The sequence below is a fragment of the Bactrocera oleae genome, chromosome 6 (genome assembly GCF_042242935.1).
Source record: "Bactrocera oleae isolate idBacOlea1 chromosome 6, idBacOlea1, whole genome shotgun sequence".
NCBI lineage: Eukaryota > Metazoa > Arthropoda > Insecta > Diptera > Tephritidae > Bactrocera > Bactrocera oleae.
Window position 1 is genome coordinate 38,361,463 of NC_091540.1, and position 12,163 is coordinate 38,373,625.

General features: G+C 34.2%; 1 protein-coding gene, 1 non-coding gene and 1 pseudogene across 5 annotated transcripts in view; all 3 read left to right on the plus strand.

Annotated features, from left to right (window-relative positions):
- The window catches only part of Eip63E (cyclin dependent kinase Eip63E), a 298,278-nt gene that overhangs the window by 250,007 nt on the left and 36,108 nt on the right, over window positions 1-12,163 (plus strand). For all 4 annotated transcript variants that reach the window (XM_070112122.1, XM_036364837.2, XM_036364859.2 and 1 more), the window contains one exon: window positions 4,241-4,332. In XM_070112122.1, the coding sequence (XP_069968223.1) occupies window positions 4,241-4,332 (92 nt within the window). The remainder of the gene's footprint in view (window positions 1-4,240; window positions 4,333-12,163) is intronic.
- On the plus strand, window positions 75-1,356 carry LOC138857700 (uncharacterized; annotated as a pseudogene).
- Window positions 2,506-2,569, plus strand: LOC138857967 (U7 small nuclear RNA). The gene has a single exon (XR_011397220.1). It is a non-coding gene; the product is annotated as a U7 small nuclear RNA (small nuclear RNA).

The following is a 12,163-nucleotide window of genomic DNA, read 5'->3' on the forward strand; positions in this document are numbered from 1 at the left end:
TGCAAATGACGTCTTGAAGCCAGCTTCATGAATTTTTTGAAAACGGCAGCGACATATCGAACAGCTGATTTTATATGTACAATAGTTTGACAGTCGGCATATGTAATTTGTTGAAATTGGGTGTTTTTTAGTGTGTTGTTTAATAAAAGTGGGCAACCAGGAAAATGTAATTAATTTTGTGACGACGATTGCTAAAATTACGCGTATTGTAAATACGACTAATAAACTGTATAATGGAGCTCCATGGAAGCAACCAAAGATGGTGGGTACGTCCGGTTAACCTTTCACGCTAAGAAGATTTTTTTTTTAAACGTGCGGTAAGCAGTTAAAAGAAAAGGATGATAAGCATTTTTTAAAGCTTCGATTTATTGTTATCACAATTAAAGAAACGAATGGAACGATTTTCCAATAGAAAGGCAATTGATCCCGAGACGCGTTAACATTAATGTAAAATAATTAGTACACTGATATATTTAAGCGCTTAACAAATTCAGTTTCTTGGCACAAGGATGTAATTTTCCTGTGATTTCTTGGGCTTACAAACTGGGAATTTTAACAGTTCGGATAATTATATATGAAACATGTGACGCTATTTGGAATGAATTACACGTTGTCTATTTGTCACCTCCAAACTTAAGGGAACTTAGAGACATTGCATTATGTAAAGACTGATAAGCCAAGTAGCTGCCAAGCAATTTAGATGGGAACCACATTCATATGACAAGCCCAAAGAATATCGATCTTTGTAGTATAATTACAGGAAAACGTTTAGCATTTTATTAATGCCAGCATGTGATGCTAATTACGTGTTCACATATGTCGATGTCGGAGCACTAGAAAGCCAAAGTGACGGTGGAATACTTGCTCCCAGTGCCTTTGGAGCAAGTTGTTGAATGGCACTCTAAAAGTTCCTTGTAACACAAACTTACAGGGTATATCGACTTGCTTTCCATATTTTTATGTCGGCGACGGAGTGTTTCAACTGAAACCAAATTGATTACGACCATTTACCGGCCGCCAGCTGCCAGAAGATGAACACAAAGGTAGCTCAACGTTGTCTCAAGCCCGAGTGCACATAGAAAACGCTTTCGGAATTTTGGCCAATCGATGGAGAGTTTTGCATACAACAATACATGCTTGCCCAAAGATTGCTAAATTGTTTTAGCTACAGTAGTACTTCAAAACTTTTTTACGTTTCAAAATAACAGGAACTGCTTCACCCTCGAACTTGTTGACCGTTGGAAAGAAGAAGTAAATTCCCTTGAATCGTTTCAATCAAGAACTGCTGATCGCTCAAATAACAGCAAGTAACAAAAAATAACTGTGCCCATAAGAACGTCCGATTTAGATAAAATATGCATCGTTTTGTTCGACTTGTTGCCAATTTAAAGGTAATTTCATAATATATGTAATTTTCATAGAAACCTTCGTCCTTATTGACAAAAAAAACTAGAACAGTAGGTTTTCACAAGCTTCCCTTGAGGCGAATTCACCTGCAAAATCATTCGTTATACTTATATAGTAGGAGCAACTAGGAATCATTTGGTGTCAGGTCCAAACTATAAGACGGATGCATAAAAACATCACCACCAAGCTCCCGGAGCTTCTAGCGAGTCATTATCGATATATGTAGCCTGGCGTTGTCCTGATGGAGTACAATTCCATTTCTGTTGACTGAATTAAGAGTTGGCCAGAGGGGAGCAGCTTATAGCAGCAAACCCTTCCTGACAACAAAATAAATCGATTTTGTTTCGATTCAGGAGCGATTCGCAGATGAAAGTTCGGTCCATGAGGTTTTCTATATGTGGCACCCATACATCGAGCTACTTTTTACATCCAGCTTTATTTATATGGTACTAAACGGTTTTTGTGCCATGCTATGTAGCCCCCAGACAATCGAAACTGTGCTTAAATCAGACTTAATAATTTGTATTACTTTTATCGATTTTTAGACAATTGAACTTCCAGAGGTTGGTACATCTTTGAGATCAAAATATGCGTGTGTCCATCTTTGACGGGTGTACTGATTCAAGGAATCACAAAACTCCATTCATATATTTAGTACGAAATCTCATAAGTTTAACGCCATATTGCGTAAGCCAAACGCACTTATGCCACGCAAGATACATATTAATAAAGGCATATATTTGTATTTGCAAAATAATAAATTTTTTTTACTGTATAATATATATATTTTAGTTTAATTAATGTATAAACATACATATGGACATGAACTCTATAATGTACCCTACCAATAAAAGAAGAATTTCGCATCTAAAACACCCTGTTCTTGTAATTGTCCACGAACATATGTGTCACTCTGTAGCAACACTGCAGTGCTTGTTACAATCACACTTTCAACCACCAATATATAAAACCCACTATTCTGCGCATGCATACTGTAGCAATTCTTCCATAGTTTAAAGGTGTTGAATTCTCAACTGGTTTTTAATCTTTGCAACATAAGTAAAAAGAACGTGAAGCGTAAGTTCAATTTGTTAAATCAAATTTTTGATCTCTTTGGAATTTATCTTGGTGGGACCCTTACTTATTGTATTGAGTGTCCCGATTTTGAATTCATTTACTTACTTACGACAGGTTAGAAGATGTTTATTATTATTTCAGGAGTTTTCTTTATTTATATTATATTACATTAATTTTTTTTTACTGGGTTACATATAACGTTCGCATATTGCTGGGCAACTCTCATTATTTAACGCACTGACAATTTGACAATTTCTATTATTTTCCAATATTTTTAAAAAGCCATAACGTTGAACCGCTAGAGACTATTTTCAGATCTACCGTCGACTTGTGGTTTCGGAACTGATTATTAATTCCATTTGATTTTTAGAGACTGAAGAATTTTCTTTGTAGTTTAGCCGAACAGATTCAAGAAAGATACGATACTTAAAGTATTAGACAGTAAAAACTGTTGCTAAATGATTTTTATATATAATTTTAAATTGCTTATTAATTCAATAATGTTGACTTATTTATACTAATACACAATAGTGTTAGTTGAATTTAGGGTAGGGGGTTTTGTTGAAGTTTTAGGGAGATACATTCCCAACTATCAACACTGCTCAGCATAGAAATCAAAATTCAACAGATTTCCATGTCATGCCCTGCGTTCGGTAACCAAATATATGCAAAACGGACAGATTATTTATGTGACAGTTCTCATGTATGGCAGTGCTATGCTATGTATGCATAACTGGGCCTTAAAGGAACTAATTGATTAGAAACTTCTGATAAGCATCGCTGTAAATAAATGATGGTAGACAAAATAACTAGTATACATTTTACCAAAGACAAAGAAAGAGTCTTAACTTGAAGGTTATAAATATAGTTTGCTTTTTTAGGTTGTGAAACTGATATGTTTCAACGTCAATGTCTTTCTCACTCGTTGTTATAGCACGATTATAATTAGCAACAGTTAAATCAATTTTGTGTGTTTTATTCAGATATTTAATCAAACTAGTCGTATTGTTATTATAATTCAGCTGCTTTGCACATTTAATTCACTGGACATTAGATCAAATATTTTAACAATTTAATTTTAGTAATTATTGAAAAAAAAAATTTGTTGTAAATATATAAATAATAAGTACTGGAAATAAATATAGATAAATTTGATTAACTATCTAATACACGGTTGGTTATGATATGGTATGTAGATGTAGAGCTTGAAACTAGTTATCTAACCGTAAAATCGAATGTCAAGAATCGATTCTTGATCGATTTTGGAAGGTAAAGGTCGACTCCGAAAAATCGATTGTTTTATGAGAAATATCGCTTGACGAGTAGAATCGGAATCGATTCCTAGTAAATTGTAAACAAAAACGTAAACACTGTTGTTAAACCGTGAAATAAACTTAATTTATTAGTAAGTGAAAAAATTGTAGTGAAATTAAAATAATAATGTCGCGTCAAAATATTTTGGTAATTTTTAAATAAAAACATTTATCTATTGACAACATAATTGCCAATTAAGTGACCTAATTAATGTGTAACCATAACCGTGATTGTGTTTCATGCTTCAGATGTAGTTTTAGAATGAAATTCATTTACGTTCTCTGGTTTTACAATACGCTTACAAAATAAAAATCCAAACTGATCAGTTAGATGTTAAATTCAGAAAACCCAAGACACTTTTGCATAATTTTAGGGGTTGAAATTTATTGGCTAACAGAGTGGCATACATATCGTTAATTTTAATATTTGCTTCTACTCACAGGGCGACTCGCCATTTGGAAAATCGGATGCCTACATAAAACTGGAACCGCTCGGTGAGGGCTCATATGCTACAGTATACAAAGGCTTCAGCAAGTAAGTAGTGCATTTAAACTGTTTTAAATTATATTATATATTTAGTAGCTGAGACACATACATATGTACACTTGCCAGAAAAAGTGTCCGTACCTGCATCAAATTTATTTATTTATTTATTTAAACGCCAATCGGCAATATACATAGATATAATAAAGAATTAAAGTATTATACAAAAGTGGCTCGGGTATATTAGTGTAATATCTGGAAAATATTTAAATAATTGTAAGTTAATATGTAATTCAGACTTGATTTAGATGTAATTCAGACGAGCAGGTGTCTCTTGGTGTTTTCGGTAAAAGCAGCGTATGTTCCTCCATAGAAATCAATTTCACCTTGAAGTGAATTTACTAAACTAGCCAGTCTATTCTGAGGACCATGGATAACATAATTTTTCTTGGATTTCGATGTTTTTAGTAATCTATTTCGCCTCAAATTAATATTATCATACTGATAAATTTAATACATGCAATTAATTGGACCATTTTCTTTTATGATCACCTAATATCAACATTATTTCACAATTTTTTATACTAAAGCACTAGTTTTTAACTCAAAAAACTTAACTTAAACCAGAAAAAGTTTCCGTACAGTTTCAAAAGAGAAATTCCCCTTGTAACCTAACAGTTCGAGTTTGGTAACGATTTTTGGTTTCAACATGGCAACGATACAAAACATTCAATAAACAATGTGAAACTGTAGCAACAGTTGTATATACTACCCCAATACCTAGATCTAAATTCTATAGACCATTTGTGTCGCAAATTCGCCGGTACAGCATTACCGCGAAAATAGTGCCAGTCAGTCAGAAACATCATTGCGGAATGGGGTAAAATGAGTGCACAGGACACATCCAAATTGGTCCATTCCATGCCACGCAACTTGCAGAGAAATAGTTAATAAATTTTTTATTGAAATGTTAGTAAAAATGAATGAATAAAAATAGTTATTATATGTTTAAAACAGAACATTTTTACTATCTAAGAAATCGTTAAGACTTATTTTATTAGACCTGGTGTACGGAGATTTTTTTTGGCAAGTGTATATCTTTTAAAAAATTTGTAAAGTGAATAAATATCACTCTTCTATCGATTTATGTAAATCATAAAAGGTAAGTCCTTCGGGTTGGCCGAATCCTATCAAAGTGCAAGCGATTTGTTTGTCGCTAATGCCACCCAAAAGACCGACAAATATTTATTAAAAATAAAAACGAGATGAATGTTTGTAACGATAAGGCGAAAAAAAGGAGGAAAGCTGTGACTTCGGTAGTCTTTCCTCAATCTTATTGTGCCGCAATGTCGCTTTTCCATCCTTGTAAATTATGCTTCTTACTTAGTTTGCTGCTTATTTTTCATCCTTTAGGTTTTGAAAATTTGACCCTTTAACACTAGGCTTTAGGCGAATTTGAAAAGGTCGAAGAAGAGAGAGGTGTTACTTGTATCTGTGCTTGTATTATATACATAAATATTTGCACGCTTTAATTCCACTTGCAAAGAAGCGTAAAATAAAGCGAGTAGGAAGCTGAAATCTTATTTGTATTTTGATTTATTTGCTGGGCATTGTGTGTCGCCAATATATGGCGTTGTTAGTATTAAGGGTGGTGTTCTTTTCGCCAGTTGTCCCTTTTGTGACATTAGTGTCACCAACTCACACCGCAATCAATCACAATCAATACCAGCGGGTTTGCCTTTTGCCGTTACCCAATCGGAAGTGTTACGCAAGAAGTGAATGGGTAGTTCATAAATGTTAAAAATACCTTTAAGTTTCTTTAGTATTTTGTTGGATAAATATTTTTTTTTGACAATACTGGTCAGTCTGTAAAATGGCAACTAAATTGTGGTTCATTTTGATCACAAGAATATTTATACGATGAATAAAGTATTGATATTAAGTTGGCCACGAAGTTCGTTACACTCGGAAAAAAACATCAGCGACCCCATAAAATGTATTTAAGTATTAATGATTAGCGTGACGAGTTGAGTTGATTTATCCATGTCCATCTGTCCATCTGTAGGTATATACGTAAACTAGTCCCTCAGTTTTTGCGATATCGATGTGAAATTTTGCACACGTCCCTAAGAAGCTGCTCATTTGTCGAAAGCGTATAGCTGCCAAACAAATTGAATGATCAGAATCAAGTTTTGTATGGAAAACTTTTTTATTTGACAAGGTTTCCTCACGAAACTTGGCATAGAATATATGGTAAGACAACCCTATAATCTGAGAATAAAATTTTCAGATTGGATCACTATAGCGTATAGCTGTTATAGAAACTGACCGATCAAAATCAAAATCCTATATTAAAAAGTATGTTATTTAACAAGATGTCTTCCCGAATTTTGGCATAGAGTATTATCTAAAGCAACGCTATAATTTTCGCACAATTCAGATCGGATTACTACAGCATATATGGTAGATGTCATACAAACTGACCGATCAAAATGAAGTTCTAATATGGAATTTTTTTTTCTATTTGTGAGGGTATTCTAGCTTCTGTGCAACCAAAGTTATCGTTTTGTCTGGTTTTGGTTTTAAGTACTTTGTATTAATTTCTTAAATTTATAACTCTTACCGCTTACTATTCTTAGTTCGTAAAGCCTGCGCCTATACAGGATCTTCTCCAACTCTGCTGATTTTGCTTTCAGCGGAAATGACAACCCGTTATCAAGCATTAAGTTGACAACAGCAATAAATATTCCATTTAAGAGGTATATATTCTCTAAGAACTTCAACTCAATTCATGTGCTTCTTTGTGTGCCGTTTAGTAATTTCCTCTCCTTTTTCTGACATAAGAAAGCCTGAGAAGTGAGGCACTTTATGTCATTGTCAAATCAGGGCGGTCATTTTATTAAGGTGCCATACGTCACTGCAATTTATCAACTGCCCACACAAATTTATAATGTCTTGTACTTCAAACGTGTAGAGGTTTCTTAGTGCGTGTAGGCGTGGTAACAAAAGATGGAAGTAATGTAAAATTTATAAAGACGGCAAACTGTCTGCGCCATTTTATATTATTAACCCCGAAAAACGCTAAATGTATATTTCAAGTTTTTTCTGCTGTATATATTTATTTTTGTTTTTGACGTTTAAAAATTGTCAATCTAATATTCTGCACACGGCTGTCAAGTAAATGGATTTCAGTAAATTTTTCGGTATAATTTGATTTATGCATTTAGTTTTAGATGTGATTTTGGTCTAAGTAATTTATTCTCAAAATCTAGTTATACTCACGAAAAAATGGTGCAATTATTTGGTGAATTTAAATCACCACACCTTAATTGCTTTTGGCGATGACAATGCACTGCCAGTCATATCTTTGCCTCCAACTCCTCGAAGTCTGCGTGTAGTTTTGCATTATTTGTCTGCAATCTGATTCTTGTTCGAGATATAGAAAAAAACTTTTCACTTCGCAATTCTAATTTTCATGAATTGTTCTTTAGTTTTTCTTTTTCTACTTTTGTTTTGTTCTCGTTCGCTTGCTTGTTCAACATTTTTTACATTTGTACAAGTTCTTCTTTTTTATTTTTTTTTTGGTTTCTCCTTCGTCATCTTGACGCTTTCCCCCCACTTGTCACTGCTTCTATCATATCGTTTCTGGCTTCGTTCATCTTTGTTGCTCGACTTCCTGGATATGCTGGAACCGCGCTTGGTCATTCAGTTTACTTTCCTCTGCTCCGTCCATACCGCAATTACTGCTGCCGAGAATTGACAATTTCTCACAATTGCATGAATTTCATGAATGATTGCATTTGGGTTACTGTTTCCACTTCTATTCTTTGCGCTCGTTTCGTTTTCCACTTCCGACAACTCATTATGGCACAATACTTCGGCATTGTTGTGTGTTTTGCTTCATGGCCAGCCAAAGAGTTTTACATAATTCGCTCCTACAATACAATGATGAACTTTGTAAATTTACTGGTAAACAAATGAGTAGGGAATTTGTTCACAAGCCTAATAATTCAAAATAAAAATTATTATTTGTGGAGATCAAACTGTCCTTGTTCTCTGCAAAATGCCATTGAAATTACAGGCCAATTCAACACTGGTAAAACTGTACGATTGTTTAAGGACAATTTTAGAGCGTGATATATTAAAGTGTGATATTAATTATTATTATTGATATAACAGTAAATTAATCTTTACAAAAGCATAATATATTAAAATTATGAAATAATTTTTGAAAATATCGTCGGCAACAATAATTAAATATCTTACATGTTCCGTCCGTCCGTCTGTCTGTATATACGCCCTCAGTTTGCTCTTCTGAGCGAATTTCAGGATTTTGACGCCTAGTCCTATGCCGAACAGTATTTACATCCTGTTCAGCACCGTACGTTTGACAACTAGTTCTGTGAAGAATAGTATTTAAACTTTGTTCAACAGTGCGCACTTTAAAGTTTGAATTAAGTTCACGGATACTATATATAGATATATGTATGTATGTACACTTATACTTTACTTTAACTACTGATCTTGCGTTACTAAAAGTACAAACACACAACCACAAACAACACACCAAATAGGTCCTTTTTCAAATATCACGTAGATATGTGTACACTAGCGTAATCATATCTAATATAACATTTAACTCATCAAAGGTACAAAATTTGTAGAAACACATAATATGTAGATATATTTAGTTATAAAACCACCAAATGCACCAACATCTGCGGAGCGGATGTAATAAAAAATGTGTACAAATATATATGCCAAATATATAATATATATAAATAATAATAAATAAATTATATATATATTAATATAAATTAAAATTTACATAATTTTCCATTTTTCCTGACAACACAACACAGCGAATGTATGAAAAAAAAGTAGTAAAACCAATAACAAAAATATGAAAAATTATTAAAAAAAAAAACTCAAAATGTTGTAGAATAAGAAGTAACAACGAATTGAGTGCGAAGCAAGAACTCTGCCTGAAATGTAGTTACGCGGAGTGAGATGGGTGCTGTTGGCAAATGCCGCTTTTAATACATTTTTATGATTGCATAAAACTCGCTTTCGGCTTCATAATTTTTCCTCCTTTCCGCTGCATATTTCAGTGTTTTTTTTTTTTATAATTCAAGCTATGTAAGCGGTGTGTTCAAAGAAAAAGTTTGAACCCGGATCATTTTTGACATCATTCAAGAACTCCTAAGCGATACTAATGCGACATTGAGTTTGCTCAAAATTGCTGCTTCGACTTCGTTCCAAGCCTAAAACATTCGAGAAAATTTAATGGCATGAGTCGATTGATATGCCAACATCCTCTGCAATTTCCCTAAAAGTGATTCGACGATTTTCAAGAAATTTTTTTTCTTTATTTCTATGTTTTCTTCGTTTGTAGACGTGGTCGCACCTCCAGGATGTTCATCGTCATCAACATATTCTCGGCTATCTGTAAAGCGCTTGTACCACTTAAAAACACCTTTTTGAGACAAAGTGGACTCACCGAATGCCACAGTCAACATTTCAAGTGATTTGGAGTACTTTATTCCATTTTTAACTCAAAGATCGAAGAGCACACAAAAACGGGCTAATCTTTTCTGCTCTCATAAACAAACTACTTTTTCAGAAAACTGGTAGTGGAAGTACTACCGGAAGCTTGAGGACTGAGGCAGTTACATATATTATATAAATGGAAATGTCGTCGATTTCTAATGGAAAAGTTTTTTCTTTTAAAGTAGAAAAAAAACATTCCCATCAGTGCAGGAATGTTCCAGCTGAAGAAACATGTTTGACCTCTTGAAAATGTTAGAAATTTCATGAAGATGACAAACTTTTAAGAGGAGAATAGAAAAAATAGACTATATTTTTTTTGGAAATATGGACTTATGAAAAAATTAATTTTTGGAAAAATAAGATTCCATATTTTTATATAGTTTATATAGTTCAAGACCTCAATAATTTTTCATAATGTTCATTTACCAGTTTGAGGGTATTAAGGATTCAAAATATATTTAAAAGAGAATAGTTGCTAATGATTTAAATCTCACTTTGCTAAATTTTGATTCACACAACAAACCATAAAAACATCGGATATTTACATCCTACGATGGAAACTTTATACATTGCCGGCAATAGGCAATTTTTATAAAAGTTATTTAGATAACTATTGACAAACATATACAATATTCAGTCTCCCTTGGCTATATGAGCAGCAATAAAGCTGTCTGGACAACATACTTATACTTGTATATTGCCCGTAGAGACCGCCCCCCAAGATATCCTGTGTAGTTAGTTCAAAACTTAGAAGCTGCTGAAGTTTCTCTCGATCGAACAAAATTCAAAAATAATTTTTCGTTTTTCTTTTGATGAATTGGGCTGAATATTTGCTTTCTAAGATAGTTGATATTTCAGACTGTACTCTGCTTGATTTAGTAGCACTTCAATTAAATATGACTTGTTTGAGCGGTATTTCCACCGCTTGAGTAATTTGCGTGAATTAAGCCCAGCTTCAGCGTGTACATAATTTCAGAAAGAAAACTTAAGTGCTTCTTTCTCTTAAATTCTCAAAGCAATATAAATAAATAAGCGCATTTATTTTGTCTTACATCATCTTATAAAAATATCCAATTTTTCTCGTCTGCGGCAGATAGTAATCATTAGTTGCACGACTGTCAGCAGCAAAAACAAAAAATAATAACGAAACCAAAAACAAAAGCCGCCGACACATATTCAGCCAATGACACGGCGGGCATGTTGATTTTTCATACATCAACAAAATCATGTCGATTTTTTAGCATACACTTGCATACATACATATGTATGAATAACAATAAAAGTCTATATGCAACCTTACGCTCGTTTGTAGTTGGCACGCTGATCACGTACTGCTAAAGCGTGTGCCACCAATGCAAATACTTGGAGAGACAACAGCCGCAACCCTGCCGCCGATGCTCTACGTCATCGATATGCGTTTTCTTAAGTTTGTCTGTATGTTAGATTGAGAAAATATTATTCTTGTTAACTTTATGTAACAAAAGCTTTGATTTCGTTGGTATTTTCAGGACACATTTTCTGTTGTTGTTAGCTAGATAAACGCAAGAGTCACTTGTCGTAATCAGTTTTCGTCCTTGAGGCCCTAGCACCTATCATCGGTAATTTATTCCATTGTAGACTTCCATGCAACTTCTTTTCTCCATTGCCACGCGCTGCGCTTGTTTACTTAGCTTTTTGTCGAACACTCATTTACGTCCATGTACACATCCACTTCAATATGGACTCAAGTGATTGATGAGCAACGGTGAATAATGGCAATGATGGTGGCGCTGGCGATGGCGTCTTTTAGCAGCAGAGTCACTTTGGCGTCATCAAGTAAGTGCAGCTTCGTTGCTGTATTGAGAAACTCTCCAAAGGATGAGCTTTAATACCCACACATACGCTTTCGGAGATAAGCGATTTGTACTCGAGCAGCTTACAGCCTTGTTCAAGAGTGCCGTTATTCTAGCATTAGCATCAACTAGCTGCAACAGCAGTGGGTGTTGCAAGTGATTTCAGCCTGCAGCTTATACCGCTGTTGGTGGCACACTTCAACTTGTTGTTGACACAGTTTCTAACCGTTTTTTTTTATTCGTTTTCTGATTTTCATAGTTCGCTTGGCTTTAAATCTATTAGAGTCGGTGTCGCTATTCTGGCTTGTCAATGTCAGTGGCCCAGTTGTGCGTATTTTCTTGTCTTCTATTTCTATGCTTTCACTTGCCTCATGTTGACAAGTTTAACTTTGTTATTTCGCTCACCTTCGAGAGATTGACAAGCCACCTCTGTCAGTGCATGCTGCTAACCCATCCGTTATTTAGTTAGTTACTCCTCTTGACTGCACTGTCGGGATCGG